This window comes from Vulpes vulpes, chromosome 13, assembly GCF_048418805.1.
Source record: "Vulpes vulpes isolate BD-2025 chromosome 13, VulVul3, whole genome shotgun sequence".
NCBI classification, from domain to species: Eukaryota; Metazoa; Chordata; class Mammalia; order Carnivora; family Canidae; genus Vulpes; species Vulpes vulpes.
The window spans coordinates 9838759-9866236 of record NC_132792.1 but is presented as its reverse complement, the minus strand read 5'-3'; the positions used below and the strand labels follow the sequence as shown (position 1 = coordinate 9866236).

General features: G+C 42.0%; 1 protein-coding gene across 2 annotated transcripts in view; it reads right to left on the bottom strand.

Moving 5' to 3' along the window:
* The window catches only part of ASAP1 (ArfGAP with SH3 domain, ankyrin repeat and PH domain 1), a 357684-nt gene that overhangs the window by 152031 nt on the left and 178175 nt on the right, over positions 1-27478 (bottom strand). For both annotated transcript variants that reach the window (XM_072733909.1, XM_072733908.1), the window contains exon 4: positions 4953-5025. In XM_072733909.1, coding sequence (XP_072590010.1) covers positions 4953-5025 — 73 coding nt within the window. The remainder of the gene's footprint in view (positions 1-4952; positions 5026-27478) is intronic.

Sequence of the window (27478 nt, the reverse complement as noted above, 5' to 3'; positions counted from 1 at the left end):
GGCTTCTCTGGATGAGGCCGAAAGCCCTTGGACGGGAATAACCCGGATTCCACTGAGCATGTATCATGGGAAGATCGGCAATACCACTGTTTTACTCATCTAGCTATTTTTTAAGAATTCAATGTCATAGGGCTTCCCACACAAGCTGACCAGAAACTTGGTGTGCTATAGTCGTTGGTGATGGCGGAAACCCTATCAGGTCCCAGCAGTCTGTGAGGTTGGAGGTTATTCCCACACTTCCGAGCGGTGGGCATGATAACTAACTACTGTGGCCCCTCTCCAGGAACCACCAAAATCAGCCCAGGATTACATTACACTGCTGGGAAGTTACACAGAATCGATTCATTCATGAGTGGTCATGATTAAACATTTAACAGCCATTCACAGAGAGATTCTTAGGGACCTATCTAGCCAACATGTAGCAATTCACTGCACATTTATTGAGCCCCTATGACATGTCAGATAGAAGACAGGGATAGAGAAGCTGTAAACAGCAAAGCTAGAGTCTGCCAGACTCTGGTCCTATTACTGTTAGGTGTGATACCTCCCAGAAGTTCATCTGGCTTTTGAAGCTTCAGCCTCACCATCTATCAAATAAGGGTAATGGTGGACCTACCTCAGAGGCTCGCTCAGCTTAGCTTATTATACATCAACATTCAATAAATGTCACTTCCTCTGAGAGGTGTTCCACTTAGCACCCCATCAGATTGTATTAGATTCCACTTTGTAAGCTTTCTGATTTCTAAATCATAAATACCTTCTGGCTTGGAGATCTGAGTAATGTCCATCTCTCCAGTCTCTCAGGCAGAAATTCTGTATGACTTGTCTAATATCCTCATAACCCCCAGAACAGTGCCACGTAACAGGTGCTTAATAGGGGCACCTGGATGGCTCAACGGTTGAGTGTCTGCCTTTGGCTAGGGTAGTTATCCTGGGGTCCTGGGATGGAGTCTTGCATTGGGCTCCCTGCAGGGAGCCTGCTTCTCCCTCTGCCTATGTCTCTGCCTCTCTCTCTGTGTCTCTCGTGAATAAATAAATAAAATCTTAAAAACAAAACAGGTGATCAATAAATATTTGTTGAAGAAGCTATGGTGAATATAGCTTATAATACAAATGCATAATATATAAAGATAAAAGACACAGCAGCACCTCTCATCAAGTGGTTCATGGGCTAGTAGTTTTCAGTCTTAGCTGCACATCACCTGGAGAGTCATTTTATTCTAACCCCAATACCCAGCAGGCCTTACTCTAGAACAACTCCTGGCAGTGGGCCTGAGGGACCCTGTGTTTGTGTTTTAAGTGTTTTTAGGTAATTCTAATGAAAAGGGTTGATACTTTCTGGCCTAATGCCAGAGAGACCAGTCAACAGGTATAATACAATGGGATATATGTTCTCATTCAGCAGCAAAACAATTTCCTGTGATGATGGAAATGCCCTAGGTCTCTACTTTCTAATACCATAGCTGCCAGTCACATGTGGCTACTGAGTACTCAAAATGTGGTTGAGACTGGAGGACCTGAATTTTAAATCTTATTTGATTTTAATTAATTTAAATTAGAAAGCCATATGTGACTAGAAGCTACTCTATTAGATACCTAAGGCAAAGTACACAGGAGATCCCCTAATCCTGCCAGAGGTGGGACTGGCCAACACACAGCTAGCTGTGGCCCCCATCTACCAGGCAAGAATAATCCCATGGAGGAAAAGGCAACCAAACTGCACACAACACTTGAACTCTTGACCTTACACACATGTAGGGACAACCTCTCCCTCCTGTCCATATCCAGGACAGCTGTCATCAAGGAAGCCCTTTAAAGAGCAAGATGAAGCATAAGAGACTTTGTGTGAGCAGCTAAATAATGCGACTGTGGGCACCATGGTACGTGGAGGGGGATGAGTCTTGAGCAAGGACACTGGGGGAACAAAGGAGTTACGTGGAGCCCCCAGCAGAGTAAATATGTCAGCAACTCGCAGCTGCAAATCAGAGGTCTCGCTTCTGTGGCTCACAAGCTGAGAGCCTCAAGCATAAACCATAACATTACAGACAACTGACACTTAGTCCTAAGGCAGATAATGGCTCATTAAGCTCTTTAGAAAATTGGGCTGGTCCAATGTGATCTGTAGAAGACTGAATTAATACAGGGAAGGAAACCATGCCACTATCTAGTGGTCATTCTTCCCATGTGTGAAGCACTTGTCATATGGCAGGAAGTTTGTTAGGTGGCCTTAAATATTACCTCATTTTATCCAGATGAAACTCTGCAAATTAGATACTATTTTCTCATTTTGTGGTGAGGCAATTTAAGATTTATGGAAGTTAAGAAATTTACTTAACTTTAACATGTAGTGATAAAGGTAGTGATCTATGCTGAGTTGCTGTTTCATAAAAAACTGTATTTTATTCTATTAAATAGATATAGCATTATTTATTTAAAAAATCCCCATTTGGGGATCCCTGGGTGGCGCAGCGGTTTGGCGCCTGCCTTTGGCCCAGGGCGCGATCCTGGAGACCCAGGATCGAATCCCACGTCAGGCTCCCTGTGCATGGAGCCTGCTTCTCCCTCTGCCTGTGTCTCTGCCTCCCTCTCTCTCTCTGTGACTATCATAAATAAATAAAAATTAAAAAAAAATAAAATAAAAGAATAAAAATCCCCATTTGTTGCTTGTTTTTCCAAAACGGACCCAGATGATCACAATCAATGCTTCAATAAACCTACTTGTATATAAATCTTATTTACACTATGAGTGATGCATAATATACCTGCATCCATATTAAAAAGTACATAAATCTTAAGAGTAACATTTGATGAATTATCAAAAAAATGAACTATGCAGTCATCCTCAAATCAAGAAGCAGAACAGTACCAGCACCTCAGAAGCATCCCCACATGCCACCTCTTAGTTATTTGCTAGCTAATAACTTATATTGCTAGCCCCCACCCACCTCTCCCCAAAGAGCAAATATCTCTTAGGGACTACCGTATTTGGGGAGTAAATCAGAATGAAGCTAAGGTAGAAATTATATAATTTAGGTCAAGACTTAAAACATTATTACATAACTAGATCATCATCTACTTATCTATCTTAATTAGGAGTTAGTGGGTTCTTGAATATAAAGAAATTAGAGGTATTAAGGAACCAGGATACAGAACATATTAACAATTAGACCCAAGGGCTTTGAAAAAGACCAGAGACAATTAGGTTTCCAGCTCACTGACACTACTGATTCCCAGGTCTGATAAGGAGGAAAGGGCCATAGAGCATCTGACGGTTGGGTTTTCCCTTTCTCAGTGTTCAACATGACAATTATGAATACGACTATAAATAAAATAAAATATGAATGTATGACATTTGCTGAACTCCCTCTATAGATATTCGCTCATTATGTCCCTTCACTAGCCCTGTAATACCACAATCTCTTTTTTACAGCGAAGACGAAGATTCAAAAAAAAAAAAAAAAAAAAGCTGGTTACTTCTAACCATCTTAAGGTCACACTGTTAGTACAGGGCAGGGTGAGGGTACAAATCCACACTGGTGCAACTTCAAAGCCTGTGCCCTTTCCAGTAGACTCTTGTTGCCATTCCCCTCGGGGTTTGTTATGCTCCAGACAACTGATTTCTCAGACCTTATCTCTGGGTAAGCGAGCTGGTAACCAGGGTCATGATAACAAAAGAGGTGAGTCAGAGACCTTGAAACCCATTTTACATTTCCAAGCCTCTCCTCTCCTTCCCTGGGGCGATGGAACCTCCGCTTTCTTGTGGTTAGTCATTGTTTATCTTAACTAGGTTTACTTCTTCTTATCCCCGGACAACATACTTTTGTTGCCAAGATGACAAAGTCACCAGACCCAGCTAAAACATTTAGTGACACAGGTTACTGGGTACGCCCTCGGCCACTGGATAGACTTCGGTTTGTAGGGGTGTCCAGGCTTCAGTTCACCCCATCCCCTCTCTCACCCCACACCGAGCACCAATACTGATTTCCAAATGTTACAGGTACCTGCAGAAGGGAAGATCCTTGTGTGCTTCACTGAGGCCTTGAAATTAAAGATTGGCCACCAACTCCACATGAGATGCTGAGTATCTCCCAGGTCACCTGTAGCAAAATTCCCTGTTAGGTCTGCTAAGTTTTTAAATGTATACTAAGGGCAGCCTGGGTGGCTCAGTGGTTTAGAGCTGCCTTCGGCTCAGGGCCTGATCCTGGAGATCCGGGATGGAGTCCCACGTTGGGCTCCCCCCATGGAGCCTGCTTTTCTCTCTCTGCCTGTGTCTCTGCCTCTCTCTCTCTCTCTCTCATGAATAAATAAATAAAATCTTTAAAAAAATAAAATAAAAATAAATGTATACTAAAACCCACTGCAGGGGTGCCTGGGTGGCTCAGGTGGTTCAGTGTCTCCCTTAGGCTTGGGTCGTGATCTCAGGGTCTTCGGATGGAGCCCCACATCAGGGTCCCTGCTCAGTGGGGAGTCTGCTTCTCCCACTACTCCCCTGCTTGTGCTCTCTCTTGCTCTCTCTCAAATAAATAAGTCAGGGACTCCTGGGTGGCTCAGTGGATAAGTGTCTGCCTTTGGCTCAGGTCATGATCCCAGGGTCCCAGGATTGAGTCTCGCATTAGGCTCCCTGCAGGAAGCCTGCTTCTCCTTCTGCCTATGTCTCTGCCTCTCAGTGTGTCTCTCATGAATAAATAAAATCTTGAAAAAAGAAAAAAAGTCTAAAAAATTTTTTCTTTTAAATAAAACCCCTTGCAACTCAGGTTCCTTAATTGTTTTACTTTGGAAACATAACTGGTGCAGACTGAGAAGAAACAGAAAAAAGAGAAAAGCTGAATTCTTTGACTTACTTGTTTTTCCTTTTGTATCAAGTCCCCTATAAACAAAGCATCTTACACATAACAGAGAAAAACTGTAGACATTATATATAATTCATGCTGTCTGCTCTGGTAAGTACTTACCTTGACCGGAATTATATATTGCTTTTACAGACTTCTTGACTTTCTGCAAGGCTGTTCTATCTTGGTCTAGAGCCTAAAAGAGAAAAACAAGGGGGGAAAAAGATGTTGGAAAACTTGGCAAATGAAAACTCATTCGTGATGGCATTGGTTTTGCTGAGTTGCCACAGTGATAGCAAGCTGACATATTTATGAACAGTGAACCATCTCTGAGACTAGAAGTGCCCAGGATCCGAGGAGTCCTGTTCGGAGGGTAAATGCTGAGTTGTTCTACAAAGCTCAGTGTTGGGTGAAGCTGACAACCTGGTGGTCAGTCAGTTATCACCCCAAGCTCTGCACGGGAAAGAAAATACAGGACACTTAAGATACTTGCTTCTTTCATTCAAGAGAGGTTGGTACCCAGGAAGGGACATATGTCAGCGTAAGATGTGAATGACACATATCCAAGGAACCCTTCGAACACATCTTATCACCTGATGGCAATTTCAGCTAGGAAGAAAACATTTAAAAGGGTGTAATGAGAGTGACCTGAGGATTTCTTTTAGTATCAAAAAAAATTATGACATAAGGCCAGCTGGATTTTAAAATTCTGTTTACTGAAAAAGGACAGCATGGAAAACGCTACCAGGATGCTGGTAATGCTTTTAAATGAGTTCTTAGATGGAGAATAAACACATCTACATCAATCTTGTGCTATAAAAGTTAGGGGAGGACCAAGGGGACTGTCACTGTTGATTCTTAATCCAGGGGTTGGATATACAATTGTGCTCTGTTTGTGAGGACTGTGCACTTAGGATTTGTACTCTTTGCATAATGCGCATTTTAATTCGAAATCAAATTTAAAAAGGGTTGTATTCAATATAGATATACACATGGTACACTGGCCAAACTTCTTTAAACTCCTCTCTGCTTCCCGGAGGGTCAACGATCCAGAGACTGGGAACCCCCTGGTTGGGGTGTCAAGACTGGAGGGCACGTGCAGTAACAGCAGTAATAAATGAACTTATTGACATAAAATTTAAGATGAATTATACTCACACTCATGACATCATCTAAACCTCAGAACTGCAGAGGAGAAGATGGAAGGCCACTGAGGGTAAGTCCCACCCCTGAGTCACAGAAGACATGAGAGGGTAAATGCACTGGCAGCCGGCAAGGGTCACTCCCTTGTCCCGTAAGATGGTCTTTCCTGCCACTCTAATCCTGTGCCTCAACTGGCCGCTTGCCCTTTTTCCTTGGCTCCAGTTGTGAACTGTGGCTGGCAGGGTGGGCACCTGACCCATGCTGGGCTCTGGCTCCTCACAGGACTTCTGGGCTTGGGGACTGGGACTGCAAGGTGTAGATCCTTTATGGGGAGGTGAACCTGGGGCCTACCACGGGTTCTGTTTCCAGCTATGTGGAACAATCTGGCCAGAGAGAATGGTAACACACATGCAGCACCAGACACAAGAGTGCAGAAGGTCCTGGTGGCATCAGAGTCCTGATTTCCAGCTGCACCCACGGCACACAGGTCACTAAGCTTCCTGTAGACTGAATACACCAGACAATACATTCCTCTTGCCCCAAGCTGGCTGCTGTGGGGATTATATCACTTAAGACACACATCCTGAGTAACACAAGAATAAAGCTGCCCGAGCACCTGCTACACCAGGCATAAGCTTGCTAGAGCAGAAGTACCAAGGAGGCAAGATACATATGCTTTGACTTTCTTGTCTCTTTGCATTCCTTCTTCACAAAAACCTCATAAAGCAGCAACTACATGTTTAAGATAAGGAAATGTGATAGGCTTTCAATAAATATTTGCAGAAAGGGAAGTAGGCAGGGAGGGAAAGATTAATTAAGTTGTCCGAAGTCAGAGAGCCAGATGGTGCTGAAGTCACATCTCACACTAATGTCTATCGAATCTCAAATTTAACAGACACTGGGGTGAAAGCCGGGGTTTTGGAACTGCAAGTGCGACACAGTGTCCACCACGCCCACCGCTTAAAATCCACCTGCACACGTCTGTCACAGCCATGTCCCACATGCACTTCTGTTTAATATTTTTCTTTAAGGGCACCAGAGTGGCTCAGTCGGTTAAGCATCTGCCTTCAGCTCAGGTCATGATCTCAGGGTCCTGGGATTGAGCCCCACATCAGGCTCTCTGCTCAGTGGGAAGTCTGCTTCTCACCCTGCCCTTCCCCCTGCTGTGTTTTCTCTGTCAAATAAAGAAATAAAATATTTAAAAATATATATTTTTCTTTAAAACCATTCACCTAAATAAATAAATAAATAAAAAACCCATTCACATCTGCTACATTGTCCAGAACTGTTCTAAGTGGAAAACCAGGACCATTTACCAATAACAGAAGATACCCTAAAAATCACTGTGTATCTCTAACCATATAAAATGCTCATCTGGTTAGTACCCCTGACCATCTCATCTAACACTATGATACTGTATGCCACGCTTAACGAACGAAACAGTGTTTTACGAGACAGCTTCATGAGAGACAAAGTTTGAGTTACTTCAAAGAGTTGAGATTTGTACTCTAGAGGAAAGAAGGAAGAGAACTACCATTTTAATAAATGCTTAGTATGGCATAAAGGGTGCTGAGGTTTATACAGACTGCCTCATGTAATGCTCATGAAAACTCTGTGACAGAAGTACTGTTACTAAATTCATTTTACAGATGAGGCAAATAGAGGCTTAGAAAGTTCAGCTTGCCCAAGACAGCAGAGCAGGACTCTGAACAACAGAACCTGACGTCCTAACTGCTACCCAGTTCTGCATTCCTGTGATGTGCGTGATGAACTGGATCTAAAAATAGAGCCTCATCTTAATGGGGTTGGAGTGTGTGAGTGTGTGTGTGTGGGCGGGGTGTCCACCCACCTGTTTTCAGAGACAAATCTGAGTTAAGAAATTAGAAGCCATTTAGGGTGTTAGCAGTATTCAAGGGAAAGAAAGTAATGCAAATGAAGTGCAAGTAAGCATTCATTTAAGAGACTGAATCTAATGGGTTTATCTTTTGATGAATTGCTTTTGTGGGAAGGAGGTTTAAAAAACAATCCCAACAATAGCTACCCTTTATTTTGTTTTCTATCCATATTCTTGCCATCTTTTTTTTTTTTTTTTGGCGAAAAACCTCCAGCTTTTGAGAAGTAAAACAGCTTGCTTGCCAAGTGGCACACATCAAGTAAGAGAAGAACCGGCCTATGCTTTTTCAACCACATCACCTACCCACAGTAGCATGAATGTGTGCCCGTGTTCCCTCTGCATCTTACCATTTCTTAATTATTTCTGAGAAAGGGAAAAAGAAAAAGAAAAAAAAAAGATCTTCTGGGAGAAAAGAACCTATCCGTTCAGCCCTGAGGAATGATGACCACATAAAGATGTCTCTACTCAGAAATTAATGAGTGGGTTTGAATGTCCTTGCACAGAGAGTTCATGAGTCCAAAGGAGTAAAGGGATGTAGAAGATTCCAGCCATAACATTTTATGAGACTAGCTATCTGCTTCCTTTTTTTCCCTCCCCTTTGGGAAAAGTCTCAGAATATGTTGAATTTTTACCAACCTGTCTATAAACTAACAGGGTGTAAAGTTCACGTTCGTACTTTTAAAGGTTATTAATAACATCCGCATTCGACAGCTACAGACACAGTTAGGTCTGGGTAACACTTCTCTTTTTCCACTCTAGCATTTGGCCACTGGCAAAAAGCAGCCCAGTGAAATGTACTTTTACAGGCCCCATGTTTAAGAGAACCAGGGGACACTGCTGTTCAGACAGGGCTGCCCTCCAGAATAACCCATGTCTAAATGTGGTACAAAGTGCCATTCCCTCAACTGCCAGAGAAGTAACACCTGCAGTGACATCCTTTCGAATGTCATATGCATAAAATTAAATAAAGGCTAAGAGGAAAGGGGGAGAGGATACAGGCTATGAAATTATTATATTTCCCAATGTTAGTATATGGACTAAGTATGCATCTTCAGTCCATATACTTGAATTTTTTGAATTTTTTAAAAAAGATTTACTTATTTATTTATGATAGAGAGAGAGAGAGAGAGAGAGAGAGAGAGAGAGGCAGAGACACAGGAGGAGGGAGAAGCAGGCTCCATGCCGGGAGCCTGACACGGGACTCGATCCCGGGACTCCAGGATCGTGCCCTGGGACAAAGGCAGGCGCCAAATGGCTAAGCCACCCAGGGATCCCCGAATTTTTTGAATTTTTAAACAATTCAAAAGGTACATGTGGTGGAGGGGGAGGGAGGATGAACCCACAAACGAATCCAGGAGAACATGCTGATCTCTAATCATAGAATAGCACTCTCCCTATCCTAAATTCTGTAATACAGCAACTTTGCATTTTCTACCTTACTAAGGAGCCAGGGTTTTAATATAGAAAAGCATTTCTGACCTGGATATGGAGACTCTTCATTGTTATTTCATGCACAGTCCTAACAAGTCTGGTCATCTGAACAGGAAGACACATGCTATTGCCAAGTTGGGAGAGAAGCCATGCCAATGGGGGCCTTACATTAGAGCCGGCAATCAGAGGGATTCAGAAGTATTATGCAAATGAGACGTAAGAATGCAAACTTCCCCAAGAGTCTGAGGTCACTCAGGGTAGGACATGGAACCTTTTCCTACCAGTCCAGGACAGGTGGCATCCCTCAGAGATGCACAGGGATCCAACCGTGCTTCTTGCAGCTCAGGGTATCTGCATGAGCTGACCTCTTTGCCCGAATGCTCTTCCCTAGGTGCTACCCATGGCTGACTTTCTTCTTACATAGGCCTCAGATTAAAAGCCCCTTCCTCCAAGGGCCCTTTTCTGGTCAACCTGAAGCAGTGCTCGCCCTTAGCCCGCCTGGTTACTCTCACCTGCACTTTCATGCTGGCTTTTCCACTGCACTACCACACCCTGAAATGATCCCATTAATGACTTATCTTTATTGTATTTATCTCCCTGCACAAAACCTCTATGAAGGGCCTGTATAACCTGTTCATGGCTAAATGCTCATTCCCAGGGTCCAGCAGATGGCAGATGCTCAAAAATGCTTATGAAATGAAATAAATGCTTGAAAAAATGAATTCCTCCGTACCTCAGATTCAAAACAGCACAGTATGCAACGTTAAGACTTACCTTGAAAATGGCTAAACAAAAAAAATTTTGCACTCAGAATGTGGCCCTCTGTAATCCTTTGTAAACCATCAAATCCTGATGGTTTTGAATAGCCTCAGTTTAAATGTCTGTATATGTGACATGTCTGAACAGTCACACAGGTATAAGAGGTAAGACTATATGGTACCAAAAGCGATGGTTTAGTAGGAGAGACAGAACTTACACATTCCAAATTAGCTTTCTATCTTAAAATAGTTATTAAATAGTTATTCTAGCAACTCTCTTAAGAAAACTTCATTAAAATAGGACATGCTTATGTTAAATGAACAACAATAACCCTGTTGTCATTATTCAGTAAGATTTTCCAATTCAGAATTAGTTCCTAAGTCTATGACACCTTCTTTTCAACATTTGAGTGGGAAAAATTTCTTGTTTTAGATAAATGTAATTTTTACGAATAAACACATTAGTCTTTGGAGCTAAATCTTCTGCATACACTTAGAAAGGAAACAGTGGTTGTCAGTAAGATAACAGCACATAATTTCTTAAGAGATATGTGAGGTAGACAGCCATCACACCTCCCTTCCCGGAAGGCCAAGCACTGAATGTGTTAATGTACACCTGGAAGCCGCTAGCACAAAGCCTTGTAGAGGCTATCGTTATCCTCACCTCTAAAGGTGATTCTAAGAGAGAAATTCCTAAAACTTTTGGGGGCAGTGACAGTAAAAAATCTATGAAGCAAGTACTCCTACTAGCAGAGCGATTTCTTTGCTGACAAAAAGTTTTGTTCACTCAATAAAAAGGTGGGGGGGGGGGTTCCATTTTATCATTTTTCAGTTGTTTTCAGAGAGGGAATTTGTCCCCTAATCACCACAAAGCAAATGTTCTTCTGTGTAATTCCTGTAACAGGGAAAGCATGGGAAGGCTACTTTGGTCTAATTCTGGTTCATACCTGACTGCCTCAGCCTTCACCTTACCGAGCAATCACGCTACCTTGCAGGGAGGAGGGAGGACCAGGGAGCAAAGTGCTCAGGCTACCCGGAGAGGCTGGATGCCTAATTAACATCGGCATAAGGCCTCTGAGGATGAAACTGAGACAGAAGTTCTCATGCAGGCTCACAGCCAAATCGATACATTCATTATTTATCTGTCATAAGGGCCCATACACTAGAATGCATAAGTGTATAATTATAATGTGAGTCAGGAATAAACCCAGAAAGTCATCCAAGGTGACAATGCAGAGCACTGTGAATAAAGGTGCCAGCGGGGAATGACAATAGAAAATACCCATTAGCTCAAAAGAGAAGAGGGATCAGGCAAGGCAAATGATACGAGTATTTGCTCTGAGGATCATCCAACTTGGGTTTTTGCATCATCATCATTTACTCGCTCACCTAGTAACTGTGCTTGGCACATACTGAACACTACTCCGGGCCAGGCGCCGGTCAAGTGTGCCAACCAAACACTGCATCCACCTCTGGCTCCCTGACTGCATGCTCCCTCCCTCCCTTCTACCTGTCACCTCAAAACAACGACAGAGCCCTTTGCTAGAGTACATGGGGAGCTTGGCACTGCTTTTAATAAGACCGATGAAGGAAGTCATTAAAAAAAAACTATTAATCCTTGTTACCCTAGGGCTTTACCCACACCTCATATCATTCCATCTAGAATTAAAGGTGTATAGGAAAAAACCAATACTCACCTTACCTTGGATTTTAAATGTTTAGGTGCCTGTATCTCTTCCCCTACCCAACCAACCAAAAGCTCTGTAAGGATAACACTTACGTGTTTGTTTCTGTACATAAAAGGCGCTCAGTTAGAATTTGCTAAATTGAATGAAAGGACCACACGAGAACACACACACACACACACACACACACACACACACACACACGGAGGAAAGAAGGATGAATGAAGTGCCTGTTCTTACAATGAAATCCAGGTCCCTCCCTGCTGCCTGCAAGGCCCTATGTGATCCAGCTCTGCTGCCCTCAGATTTCTGTTCCCACACTCTCTACACTCACGTCTACACCATACCTGTGATCTTTCTGAACCCATCAAGCCTGTTCCCACCTCAGATCTTGGCAACAACCGAAATTCTATTCTCAAAGCTCTTCCCTAGTTCTAAGGGGGCCCAGACTGCTCTTTTTCCTTTCAGTGTTTAGTTCAAATGTTGGATGCGCAGCCCTTATTAACTTGAGATGTCGATGTACTGGGCCCGAGTATCACTCTGTGTGACAGCTACACCACACCAGCAGTTGGGATGGGGTTCGATGAGTTAGCAACAGCACAAAGAACCTGCAAACGGGGGAAAGGGGGGCATGGTGGCAGCAGCATATATGAAAGGAAGAGGTAAAGATGTTATCATTTGTTAGTTTCAAGATTAATACGGATTGAATGAGGCTGCTAAGCAAGGGGAAATGATCAACTTAAAATAAAATCTGATTTGCATAACCTAGCCAAAAAACGGAAAGTTGACAGGTCATCCACAAATACAGGTTTTAACCTGTTAATGTGTTATTTTAGATCAGAAAAGGTGTCAAGATTCAGATCCTCTGATGCTCATACAGATTTCAATCAGATACTTTAACATCCTCTACTGTACCTATGGCAGAAAGGTGGCATGGGGTGGGATTTGACCCACAGACGCTAAAAGATCCCTTTGCTAAGGATTTAGACCGACTTGGTAAGTTACTTCGCAGTTCAGGTCTGTAGCAAACACTCAATGTTACACCTTTGGCAATATTTCCTGACCGATTCTAAGGCTCTATTCCTTGCATGAAAATATCACCAACCTATCAACTTTCCAATCCAAAGAGAAGGCACTGCATAAAACTTTAACTCACACAAGTCCACTTTGCTGAGTATGTATAAATTACCATTAGGTATGTAAACATCTTTGGGCAGGGTCTATGCCAGGCCAGTGGAGGGGCTCAATAAATGTCAATCAAATGACTCTGCCTCTATCTTAAAAGCATCTAAACTAAACGTGTATAGAAAAGACCAATGCTCACCAAAATGCTACCATTTAGGTCTCACGAACTTTTTATTTAAAAAAAACAAGTATTTATTCCAATCACTTGAAGGAAGTACCATCTTAAGTAATGTCAATACAGCAGCACTTAGTTTTTGCTTGGGTGATGCATATAGAAATACTCATTTTCTCATCTCCCTGGGGCTCATCCTGTTTGGCAAGTCAGTCACATCTATGAAGTACAGATGAAATCATTACAATTTCTTTGTGAAGGCCAAGGACCTTGATGAAACACACTTCCCCCACTTGATGAAAGCCACCGAGTCTGCAAAGGCAGCCTAACAAAAGTCCAATATGCAATGTAGGCAGAGGAAGCTGAGCAGGCTGTAGGGCCTGCCTCCCTCCACCCCCACGGCCTCTCCTCCTGCAGATGGGACAAGCAGACCCAGAGACGGAAACAACTGCCCTCTGAGCGAAGGGAGGGCCTGGTTCGTTTTCATATTCAGTACTTTTGGTAAACTACTCTGCCTCCTGCGCTTTCAGGATCCAGCAATGTGAACAAAGGAAGTGAAGAACTCTCCTTCAAGACCCTTAAGGTCAGTCGGGTCGTCATAAAGAAGCACAGCCACTGCATCCATTCTGTGATGAGACCCCAACCCATCTTCAAAGGGCTAAGCCAAGTCTTGCTCATGCTCTGCCCCTAACACCAAGAATCCTTGTTGGCTCCACGCCATCTGGCACTAGTACCACCAGGTAACTAGCATTTAACTACCACCTGTTAACAGATCCAGGTGTTTATCCACGGACTTGGAAGAAGCAGAGCCTAGTGGTGGAGCTGGGCGCCATCCTGAGGAGAAGTACGATAGGATGGTGAGAGCACAGGAACGGAGGCCAGAGAGACTCTGCATCACTTCCTGGCCCTGTGACTGTGGTCGGGTTCATCATCTTCCTTGGCTCGCCTGCCTTCCTCACATGACACACACAGGTGTTTCCTTCCTCTCTTCCTTTCCCTCCCTGTCCTCAGATTCTTGTAATTGCTCATTCCTGCCTCCTCTGTTCCCCATATTGATGATTATGAGGACAAAAATAACACAGCCGTGTTTTATACAGAGTATTTTATTTAATCCTCACAGTAACCATTAAGAAAGCCTGTCTTACCCATACTTTATAGATAAGGAGACTGAAGCTCAGAATGGTCCCAGATCCTGCAGCTAAGTCAGAGATAGAGCCAAGATTCAAAATCGGGTCTTTCAGGGCAGCCCTAGTGGCGCAGCGGTTTAGCGCCACCTGCACCCCAGGGTGTGATCCTGGAGACCCGGGATCGAGTCCCATGTCGGGCTCCCTGCATGGAGCCTGCTTCTCCCTCTGCCTGTGTCTCTGCCTTTCTCTCTCTCTCTCTCTGTGTCTCTCATGAATAGTCTTCCAGACACTAAAGCTGTACCCATAAGTGTTGTGCTCTCTAACCTTCCAATGTGACACAGTAGGGTTCATAGGATAAAGGAACCTTAATAAAAAAATCAGCCAGGGAGGGTCTAGCTGGCTTGGTCAGTGGAGGATGCGACTTTTGATCTTGGGGATGTGGATTCAAGCCCCATGTTGGGTGTAGGGATGATTTAAAAATAATAAAAAATCAGCTAGGGATTTATTAATCAGGGCACTAGGCAACTTCAAAACCCTTTTCCTTCCCTCCCATTCCAGGAGTTCTCTGTGAAGGAGCCAAAGAGGAACTGACAGTAGTACTTTGCTTGAAAACCCAAGTAGCTCTTCAAGGAGGGGACAGGATGTGAAGCAAAGTGGAAGAAGTCAATCTGTAGCTAGCTGAGGTTGTGCCACCCAAGCAGGCCAGGCCTAAACTGGCCATCAACCACTTCATGGTGATCCACCTGCTAAATATTGTACTTGGCATTGTGGGTGTTAGCCGAAACTACAGAGAGGCTTTCCACTGAGCTTCACGTGTACCCCAGAAACCGCAGTCTTTACAGACTTCATTAGCCAGGACCTACAACGCCTGACACCAGGCATCATTTTCATGAAAACTGATAGTTGGCCTGTGTCCTGCACAGAGGATTTATGTTAATAACAAATCACAACAACATATGGAGATGCACAGGCTTGTGAAAGCTTCTAGGTGCACTGAAAAGTATCAGTGACTTATTGAAAAACACCAGTGAGAGTTACTGGTAGAAAAATCCTTGAGAAGTAAAAATTGGTTGACCTGTCTATCCTTGGGGTCAGCAAAGAAAACAGGAGCTGATTTTGAAAAGCTTCCCTACACCTGGTATTTCTAATCCAGCTCTGGCCCACAGAAAGGTCACTTGGGTACATAGGCCATGCAGAGGAACATGAGGGGGTGAACAGGAACCCCTAAAGACTGGGCCCATCCATCCACAATGATCCGCCCCTCCTGCATATCAAGGTCCATGCAGATGCAGGGATACCTGGCAAAAACAACACTTTTCTTAATGGTGGATGACAAAACAACTGAGTGCACAGCAACATTTCTGAAGAGCTATGCTTGGTGTTTAGAAGCACCCACAAGATCAAGTGGCCAAAGCCACACAGAGTATAAAGAGTTGGACAGGTGCCAGACCATGCAAGAAGGAAAAGCCAAGGCCTGGAGTTTGGTTTTTATTCTGAAAGCAATAGTTAGTTAAATACAGAGCCACTGGGGTTTTAGAACAATGAGATGACTAGTCCCAAGTTTCAGAAAAGTGACTCTGGCTGTTGTATTGGGAAGGGAAGGTAGAGAAGTTTGGAAAGGGAAGAGCCAGCAGGCTGGGTATTTCACTAGCGTAAATTCTTGCAAGTCCTTCTGTTGTGGCTCAATCCACTTCCTCCTCTAGGACCACACCCCAAACTGAAGGCTTCCTCCAGAAATACTTACTCCTCCCTGTTCCATACCTGCTCAGTGCCTCAGTGGATGGCATCAAGATGCTAGACTCCAGGTCACATCCCTCTTGCCTAATCCTCTGTGCCCAGCAGGCCATGGAATCCTGCCACTTCTACCTCTGCAGCGGTTCTTACACCCATCCCACACATCCTTACATACAGGTGGATGTGGTCATGTCCCAGCCAGATCCCTTAATGGTCTCTGAGCGACCCCAGCCTCACCCACCAAACCCATGCCAGAGCAGCCTTTCTAAAAGAAAAATCTAATGGCATCACTCTAGCTTTAGAACCCAGAAGAAAACACAAGATGGCACACAATGCCCTTTCCTGACTCACTCCGCACCACTGCCGCAGACTCCATTTGTCCTTGGACAGCTCGCTTTGTAATTCTCAGCACTCCAAATTAATGGTACTCAAATTTAGGGGTCTCTATTGCTATTCCAGTGACTATAATTCTCTCCTTTCTCAATAATACTCCTGTCTTTTGTCTTCTTAACAATCTTGCCAACTCAAACTTAAGATGGGGTTTCACCATCTCTTCTGTGAATGCCTACCCTGGTCCTGCTGAGACTCTCTCTTCAGCCCTTAGTGCTATGAGAGCACTTATCATAAGGACTTTTTCTTTACATTTCTATCACCAACAAGTGGTAGCTGTTAATCTTTTAAGATACTACACGTGTATTTATTTTAATTCCCTCCTTGTAAGCCAGTTTCCTGACCCCCATCCCTGGGCTGCATGTGCCCAGATCTAGATGTTTGTAGCAGGCAGAGAGAACCCGGTACAGCACCCTGGACACCAGACACGTAAATCAGACTCTGCCCCTCAGACTTCTCAAGTTCCCAGCTTCCCGATGAATAAATCTAGAAAACTGGTCCACGTTCCACGTGCATCTCTTCTGGCTCTGATTCCCTGAAAGTCAAACGTTTTCAGGTCCTAGGGCCATTACTATTCAACTCTCTTACCTTGTTAGATTTTAGGTGAAAGATGGCTTAAATTTCTTAAAAGTAACATAACTGGCATGGTTACAGTGAATGGTTTCAAGAGAAAGACCATACATATAGTTAATATTTCTATGTAATTAAAAGATAAATCACAGCTTTGGTGTCAGATTCTGATTCCAGTCATTTTTGTGTCCTTTTCTGTGTATCTCCTGCCCTCCAAGATAAGTTTTGAGAAGTACATCTTGAATGTGGTATCCAAAGACTCCATCAATTACACAAAACAAGCATTACTAATGCCTTTTTATAGATTTAAGTCAGAACAAGGGTCCAGGGCCAAAAAACAAATATATGGCAAAACCTGACTTTTTCACTCTAAAGTCTAACTCTAAATTTGACCTGTGTTCTTTCTGCCACATCTGTTTAATTCAAAGGCACGTCTGATTCCACTTGTTATCATGCCCAGGTATGCCACCATGCTAAGCTTTCTACAGACTCATGAGCCCAGTTTCTGAGGACAGAAGTTTGAAGGGAATACGTGCCATATGCCACCTCATATGTATTTTTCAAGGCAAACCTCAGAGCTGTGGACTGCAGATCTGATTATCGTTAAAAGTAATGTGTTTACAAAGAATGACAGACCTAATTTGACAGAGGAGATCAAGAAAATCCAGTTACACACTTGCATGAAGATGATTACTAAAAACGAAGGCCTGTTTTTCATGAAGGAACTGATCGGGTTAAAAACAAAGTGAATTAACACGGCATTTCCCACACTGTGATCTGTAGAAAACGGTTTCTAGAGAGATAGCAGAAGGCATTTTTGGGAAAAAAGAATTCGCGACAAATTTGGAAAATACTATGGGCTAACTATACGTCCTTTTTGGAGACACTCAACGTACAACACAATATCAAAGACTGGGATAGTTTAAAGAAAACTTATTTATTAGCTTAGTAACTCAGCAATTCTCAATTAAAATAACAATAATTAAAATCAGAATACTTTTTTTTTGGCACACCTATAGAACAATGTTTGTTGGGACGTCAATACCGGGAACTCCATTAAATATATATATACGAAAATAAAAGTTTGGGGAGCCTGGGGGGGCTCAGTTGGTTAAGGTCTGAGTCTTAATTTCAGCTCAGATCATGGTCTCTGACACCTGAGATCGAGCCCCATGCTGGGCTCTGCACTGAGCACGGAGCATGCTTCAGATTTTCTCTCTCCGTCTCACTGCTCAATCATGTGCACGCGCATGCACACACACACACACACACACACACACACACACCCTCTCTCTCTCTCAAAAAAAAAATCTAACAAAAATTAAGCGTCAAAAAATATGTGTATTAAAGAGGCCTGATGATTTTCCAAGGTAGACAACAGATATTATTAGAAAGAAGACAAATGACTGCAATCAATTTTTAACAAAACAGATATGAACTAGGAGGGAAAAATAATTACAGCAACAAAAAAGGGAACAAAGTTGACATCTGTAACATATAATTAGTATGTGGAATTCTTTTGCTGCTGCGGAGAGCGAAAAGAATAGGGGGACAAAAGACAACACGAGAAACTGAAAATGGTAAATATATGCAAATAATTTCGAACACATTATTGGTTTTTAAATTCCAAGTGAAACAATACTGAAGTGTCCCTTTATCCTTATAGAGCTATACCAAGTAGGAAAGGTGATAAAATTAATGAAGCGGCTTCAGAGAAATAGCTACAATTGATCTAAAGGATAAACTGTATTCCAAGTCACCAAGCTGCTCTTATATTTGACAAGTAATCCCACTCCTGATCATTCCTATCCAAATTACCAACACTCCCCCTCAATAATCAACAAAAAGGAAACCCCATGGAACACATCACCAGGTTTTACAGTACAAAAGGCTAGAAATAACCTACCTCTGACAACGGGGAAACGGCAAAGTAAGAAATGGAACAAATTGGAGGGTTTATTGTATGGCCACTAACACATAAAATTAGCAACAATTAGGATAAAGAAAGGACTGCTACTTATTAAGCATCTATTATGTGCTCTGCAAATACTATGCAGTAGCACTACTTAGAATACAAAATGACATGTATTACAAAGATATGGATTTTCTGGAAATGCAAGTCTATAGAGGTATACAGAGGTGTTTAAAAGCTGTGGCTATCTAGGACTGTTACAATTGGGATTCTGCTTCTAAAATAATTTAGTGCTTAAAAAATTTTAAAGCCTTTTAATAGTGTCTTGTTTGTTTATTCCCTAAGCAACTGCAAAAGATCAGTAAGATGTGAACTTTCATAGAAAATGAGGGAGAAACAGTACATGCCCTCAGTAATTTCCGTGTTGCCTTGCAAACTGTACATTTAAAAAATTAGTAGAATATTGTGTTTCCAGAGCTCCTGTCTGGGGCCAAAACGAAAACTATAATCACAGCAATTACCTTGTGAACCTCTAATTTCTGTTGTAGTTCTAAAGTTCGGAGTAGCACACCCACCCACAAGCACCATGCTTTCATCTTGAAGCAATTTCAGCTCCATTCTTGGGAAAATAATAATTATAGGTACAACAAGGTATTTAAAGACCAAAAAATAGTCATGCAAACACCATTTCCATGTTATAACATAATGAGAGTTCCTTAAGAGAATTAAAACCTAGACCGGAAAGGTATTTCCTGAGTCACATCTTTTCAGGACTCAGAGTTTATCGGAACCCTACCTCAGAACAGAACAGGAGTCTTTGTGGGTGAACAGAGTAGGGACCACGTGGCTAGGAAGAGCCTTTCCCTGTCCCACCAGTTCTGAAGTTCTGCAAGTGCCTTACTCAACTGTCTGTCTGGGTCCTGACCCGGTGATTCAAAATACACTGCGGATGGCTTTGAGTCATTTAGGCCGAGTCAGACAATTTTATATAAAATGGAGAGTCATGTAACAGCTGACCAGATGCTGGACTTTAAACACAGTGGTTAAGAGCATAGAATTTGGAGCCAGACCACCAAGGTCACACCCCAGCCCCACTGCTAATCATGAAACCTTCCTCAACCTAGTTATGCCTCAGTTTCCTCAGCAGTAACCCATCTGACAGGCTTAAATGGATTGAGTGAGATGATCTATGTAAACGATGTGCTCAGAGCGGTGCTTGGCACAGAGGAAGCCCTCAACAAATGTTAGCTAGAATTTGCAGAGACAGTACTCTGATTTATTTTTTCTAAGGCTCCCACAAGACATATAATTAGCAAGGACAATTTTTACATGGCTGGTGGTGCTACTATAGAAGGAAAAAGAACAAGGAGATGCAGATATAAAACCTTCCACTCAGACGAGCTCTTTAGATCAGTGATCTCCAAAGAAGGCACAGGAGATATTCCACTGAGCTGTGAGGGAGGAACAATTTTAGAACTTCTATTTGTGCCTTTTGTGACATATAATTATACAGTATTAGCATGGAAGAGTATGTATAATGTATGTGCATAGAGGTGCATGCACATGGATGCATGTACAGTGTGTACAAGGACACTGCCAAAGATGCCAACCAGTTTTCCTTAATCAGCAGCAACCAAATTAATGATGTTCACATACAACAGGTGGCATCAGGGACACCTGGGTGGCTCAGTGGTTGAGAGTCTGCCTTTGGCTCAGGTTGTGATCCCGGGGTCCTGGGATCGAGTTGTGCCTTGGGTTTTCCCTCTATGTCTCTCATAAATAAATAAATAAAATCTTTAAGAAAAAAAGAACAGGTGGCATCAAATGGCATTAACATTGTTCTGAAATAAAACAATACCTTATTTTTTTTGGTCATTTTTATTATTTTGCATCTGCTTTCCCCAACTACCCAAATATATATTACAATTTTTCCTCTCTGAGGAAATGAAAACTCAGAGAGACTGGGTGACTTTTTCTAAGCCCATCTTGGTAATAAATGTGTTTTCAAACTCGTCTCCCCAATCAAAATTTAATTAAAAAAAAAAAAAACTGTTCACAGATGTTCCATGACCTTAAATATATTATATTGCTAGAATCAAATAAAAATAGATATTTCTCCCAAGTCTATGGTTTCCTATTGCATGTCGGACATACACTTTCCTGGCAAAAAACAAAACACTTGAGAAAATTTTGGTTTTGTGTTTGAACATAATACTGAACAAATCAGAAATAAACATTTTAAATTTCACTTAATTGCACAACTCTGAAACACTATTTTCTTTTTTCTTGACTTCCTATCCTTGTTCGTGGACCGCTCAGTTCATGTTTACTGCGTGTAAACAAACTTTTATATTCAGTTTTTATCCTGCTTTTCTCACTTAATGTTATAAGCAAACATTTTTGCTTATTTCTTCTGCATGGGCATATAACCATTTTGATGACAGAGGCTGCATGGCCTTCTATCACCCTGATCCATACATTCTTTGTCTCCCCATACGATTCCTGTTGCTGGAAGTTAATAGCCAGTTTTGTTACTTTTGTAAATAAAGGTATTTGCTTTTAAGACCTACTTGTCATTATGGTTGTCAAATAATGAGGTTTCTTTTTAATAGGGGTAATTTTAAGTTGTGTGTTTTTAAACATGATTATGAAGTACCAGCAGGCACTAATGATAATGTTTTACTGTATTAATAAATTCACATGCCACTAAGTCACAACATTGACAAAAGGTCTTAAGCTGACTTCTAAAAAAGCTGTCATGTACCAGAAATGTCACAAAGATCTAACTAATAATCCTCTTGCAAATTACCATTGAGTGCAATTCAGGATAGTGGTTAACTGGATGTGCAGGCATCTGAAAAGGAAGCAATGGCTAACATGGACTGCCTGCCCCCACCATAATACCTCTCTGCCCCACACACAATAGCTAGTATTTAGGGGCACCAGGGTGGCTTAGTGGTTGAGTGTCTGCCTTTAGCTTGGGTTGTGATCCTAGGGTCCTGGGATCCAGCCCTGCATGGGGCTCCTGGCAGGGGGTCTGCTTCTTCCTCTGCCTATGTATGTCTCTGCCTGTCTCATGAATGAATAAATACAATCTTAAAAAAAATAGCTGGTATTTAATGTGCACCCTTTCAGATAAAGCTTCCTTGGGAAGCCCATTCAGACAGAATGTCATTAGCAGAGAAGTGCTCAGGGACTTGAGACCTATTCATTTAGTAAAAAACAGGGACGAGGTTGGTATAAGAGTTTGCTCTGAAGCACAGATGAATATTATGCTCCACTGGGTATTGTTTCTATAAAGGTAAATCTTCCTGTTGACAAGAGCTGAAGTAGTTTTCCATAAATCAAACCTTTGAAATTAAATCTTATTTCCTCAAAGATGCACATTAACATTTCAGAGAAGCTTTCTTCAATTGGTGTCAAGTTGTGTTGTTATTTTATCCCAAATCCATTAATAATGTAAGTGATCACCCACTTGTGTTCAGACTTTGGTATATCAAAGTTAATTGAAATGGGGATGCATCTACAGAATCTTTGCAAAACCACCTCAATCTCCACCCTGAATTCACTGATCTCACAAATATCCAGTAGGAACAAGGCCCCGGAGTCAAAAAATACAGAGATGACCCCTGACTCCAGGGATTGTGATGAATTACCTCAATCACATTTATTAGGTAGCTAGACACAAAACATTCTTAAAGCAAGAATGCTTTCCTATAATATGATATTTGGGGATACATTTGCCTAGGCATAAACGTATTCACCGGGAAGTGACACATGTAGAAAATTTCAAAAAATATTTAAGAAAAAATGTAACTTGAAAGCAGGAATGATAAAGAAAATTCAAAGTCTTCTTGATAAATACATCTGAAAGCCTAAATTATTAAATGACATTTTGTGAATGAGCTATATTGTAAAGGAAGGGGCAAATTTCCTGTGAATGATTTGTTAAAAAGTGGTTTCTGTTTAAACAGCCAAATTAAAAGACGGAGCTGCAGCATGAAAGGATCTAAGAGAGCATCCCAGCTTATGGTCAATGGTTTTATAAACCCTCACTTAGCTGTTTTCCAAATGTCCGTGCCGATGCTTCAGTAAAGTCCATGGTTAATGGACACTTCCTGGAAAGCCTGGGTGAGTCCAGTGTGGGGATTATAATGGATATCCTCAAGGGAAGCACCCCCCCCCCCCCCCCCAATAAATACATTCTAGCTGCTGTAGTGCCACCTAGCACAACGTCGAGTGACAGTCTGCAATCTAGAGATTCCCAATGACTTCACTTCTCAAACATGAACAAACAGCTCTCCCATTCTCCAATGACAAGGCCTGCTGTGGACAGACGGGTGGTTCAAATTCAGTTCTGGGCAAGTCCTGTAGAGTCTGGCTAACATTTCACGTGGCACAACTCTGCAGGACTTGGTGATGTAGTTAGTACCTCCTTCCACGAGCTTTCATCTGACAGGTAGAAGCAAGCACAGGGTGGTTTTAGGGCTTTCGCATATTTAGAATATCCTTAAATTTGAGAACTCTTCCCTTAGATCAGAATTTCCTGAAATCTGAGCCCAAAGAGCCTAATTAATGCTGTGAGACGAAAAGGGATCTATAGTCAATAAGTTTGGAAAATGCTCCACACTATACACACCCTTTGAAAATTCAGAGAATTAAACGTTAACATAGCATGAGTTTCCTGTTTAAAAAAATTTTTTTTTAATTTAAACTTTAACAAAAGTATTTCCCAAACTTATTTGGCCTCAAAAGCATACTTCCCACCTCTATCCTTTTTTAGAAGCGCCTACTAACGTCTCAGAACTAGTTCTCCACAAAATACACTTTGGGTAACACAGACTTGGATCATAATATTCCAGAAAATCTGTTGTAATTTAGATCAAAGAAAGCAAATGGGTGGCTCACAGTCTAAATTCAACTTGCATGAGTTTATTTTATATGGCTTGCATAATTATCTTTTGTAAATTCTGAATTAGCTTCCAAACATTTAAAACTTGGGAGATTTAAAATAAAAATTGAGAAGTCCAACTTTCCCTGTAAAATGCATTGGTTGAGCGGAACTCGGCTTTTCCCAAGAACGACAATGATCAGGACCTAAGGAGGAGGTGCGAGGCACTCTTGTCTGGCCCTGGCACCGCAAGTTCTCCAATGGATCCTACCTGTGTTTTGGGTACTGGCTCTGTGATAGAAGTTGTTTGGAAGCGTTTGGGATGCTTGCGGAAAAAGTTGGTGCTAATCTACCCAGCCTCCTTCTATGGAGTGCATGGCCCAGGTGGTGTACCAAGGACAATCTCTGTTTACACTCATGGCCTTGGCATAAGTAATAGAGCCACTCATGGACACATTTCAGGACTTGAGGATGCCCTTTCTTATAATTTTCCAACTGTTTGATGTAAGTGTTGTACAAACACAACAGACGTCCGAGCCCATAAGACCTAGGTTTGATTTCAGGCCCTGCTTTTGAGTATAGGCAAGTCCTCATGTCCCTCTCAGATATGGGACCTGCATCCCACTGCTTCACAGAGCTAACAGGAAGGGTCAGAAATGTAGCAAGTGCATGGTATACCGCAGGTGTTCAATAAATAGCACTTTTAGTTCTAAGAATGTAACTCCATGCAATTATGGTTGTCTCCTAATGCTTATATTCCAAATGCAACAGCTTTGCGTTCTCATGGTAGATACATAATTTATGATTGGGACTGATTTGCTGATTTCTTCCTTTAAAAAAAAAATCCCAGGAAATGTCTCAATTCTCATGTTTATTTTTTTTTAATTTTGGGGTAAGTGGTATGGGAACATTTTCCCTGTCTCATCAATTTCAAAAATAAATTCCAGAAGGGAATCTGTCCATTTATTTATGGAATTTAAAAAAATGTTTTAAAAGCTAGGGGTAAGAAGAAAAAAGAAATTCTCCCCACAGAGTATATAGTTCACAAAATTCATGACCTGCATGATTTAAGAAATAATAATCTGCCTGTAATTCAGAGGAATAAAATGATGACTCACTCACTGACAAGGGCTGATTTTTTTCCTCCATGCCTTGGGATTACTAAATAGCAGAGCACTCTCCCTTGGGATTTTCCCCCAAAGTCTTCATTTGTTCCCAACAAGCTTCAAACATTCTATTTTCCACTTCTTTTAAATGTGTCCCCTTTCATTTCAACTAATAACTGAAGTAATTTCTCACGAGTTACTGCTATGGAAAGAGAACCTCAAAGTGGATTCTTAGATGCTCTGAATTCACTTTAAACCCTTGCCAGACTTTCTTTGTGAGACTACAGTGAGTGGCCCTGGACACAGGGCCTCTCCTGCTGACTTTCCTCTCAACTCTAAAGCTGATATTGAAGGAATAAATGGAAAACACGGAACAAAAGACAGTGGGACTCTGATCCATCAAGTGCCTTTTATTTTATGGGTTGGGTTATGACTACAGCAAATTCTCAAGTGGAATTAGCATAAATTAGGAATGCTGTTCTTAAAATCAAACCTAATGAGGCATCATTATGTTGTCATGCTCACTCACTAACTGGCTATGCCACGTCCCCTCACATGACCTCCACACATTCCAGTTTCTTATAATGGACAGGAAAGTGGAAAGGGAGGTGGGAAATACTTGCAATTCTGCAATATCTTCACTTGAGAAAGAATTTATAGAAGGTTGAATTGGAAATGAACCTCACACTTATAGAGTAAGAATTCCAAGACAAGCAAACTACATAGAGTTGGCTACTTCTTGTGGGATAATTAAAAATAGTAAGGCTTTCAGATTAATTGCATTTATCTATTAGGCCCTTGGCTGTCCTAAAGATTATAAAAAATATCTAAGTGCTTCCTCTGTCTTCAAAACATTTTTGTTTGATGGATAAAGGATATATTGCAATTCCTTTTTTTTTTCTTTTGGAAGGAAGAAAAAAGGCCAACCAACACTGTTTGTTTATACACTCTCGAGTTAGCAGAAAGAAAAAAAAAAACCCCAAGAATTCATTATTTTCTTTCCATTTAGTAGGCATTCCTAATGTTTCTTGTTATTTCTGTGACACCGTAAGGTCTTTACAATGCAAGTGTAATGATGACTTGGTTAAATAAGTAAGACTAGAGACAGTATACACAAGTCCTACAGCACCATGGTCTCTTCCCACCCTAAAGGGTCGTTCGTCTCACTGGGCTACTAGAACATGAACTTCATGTAAACAGGTGTTGGGTCTTCTACTTCTCATAAGTCCACTGCAATTCAGCTAATCTCTATGCTAACAACGCTTCTGCCTCTTTTCTCTATTTCTTTTTTTTTTTTTTAATTTTTATTTATTTATGATAGAGAGATAGAGAGAGAGAGAGGCAGAGACAAAGGCAGAGGGAGAAGCAGGCTCCATGTACCGGGAGCCCGATGTGGGACTCGATCCCGGGTCTCCAGGATTGCGCCCCGGGCCAAAGGCAGGTGCTAAACCGCTGCGCCACCCAGGGATCCCTCTATTCTCTATTTCTAACAGGCAAAGCTCGTATTTCACTTGACTGCAGAGCTGGGGAGATCTTAGAGATTTCACATTCTAATGTGAAAATCCTGAGAGGTTAAATGACTTGCCTAAGTTCACAATGGACAGTTTAACACCAGGACTAAAACCCAGATCTGTCTCCTATTCCCATGATTTTCTCTTCATCAAGATGCAACTAGACTTCCAAAATGGCCCTGCGATGGCACTTACAGTCCTCAGCGTGGAAATCCAGTGGGTGTGGAAGATGCCAGGATGACCTCAAGTGTGTAGGAAATGTGGGCCAATCAGGCCTCTAAGGGGACCCACTGGGTCCCTATGTGCTGAGCCACCCACTTTCACCAACCAGTAGACTGCATTATGAACAGAGGTATGCCAGGGGTAGAGAGGCCACAGGATAGACATGGGGATTCTTTCCAAGGCAATGAAGATTTGTGGGGGGAACAGGTTCACATTAAAGCAAATATAAACTGTATTATGGCACATAAAGCCAAATTTGCTTTTACCCCCTCAAGATAAAAACACAATACTTTCAGGAAAGTTCAAGGCCTCTTAGGGTCTCCCTCTTCTCAAGGAAAGTGATGCAGAAATGTTATCCATACTGATTCAATTACATAGATTTAGAAAAAATTGTGGGAGTGGGAGGGGACTTACTAGCTAAAAAGTATACTTCTACCCACATAAACCCCACTGGGAGGAGGCCATGCCACCAAGACTGTGGAAGTCAGACCCCTTACTTCCTGCAGCCTTGTGTGTTCCAAGGATCTCACCATGTTGGAAATGAATCTAATGTTTAAACATGTGTATGTATACATATGTACATATGTGCACTTAGGACATCACAGCCCCTAAATGCAAGCGAACCGCTTCGGTGCTCAAATGAACAAATAATGCACTGAGGGAAAACACAGGACAGACAATGTGCTGGCCAAGAACATGGATCTTTCCAAAGCAATTTTCAAGGGTATTCTCCTGCCCTTATGCCACTTTCACTTAACATTATGACTTAATCACCCCAGAAAATTCAACCCTTCCCCCAGGAATAAGTTTGAGGATGATCAAGGAGAGGTGCTGAGTAGCAGGATGCTTGAGAAATCCTGGGATGGGGGTTTTTGTAAGCCTGGGGTTCAGGGCAGGTTTGGGGAAACCCAGGGCATCTCTGATTGTGAGAAATTATGGCCAGTAAGACCTGGCACATGGGATGTCTCTCCACTCCAG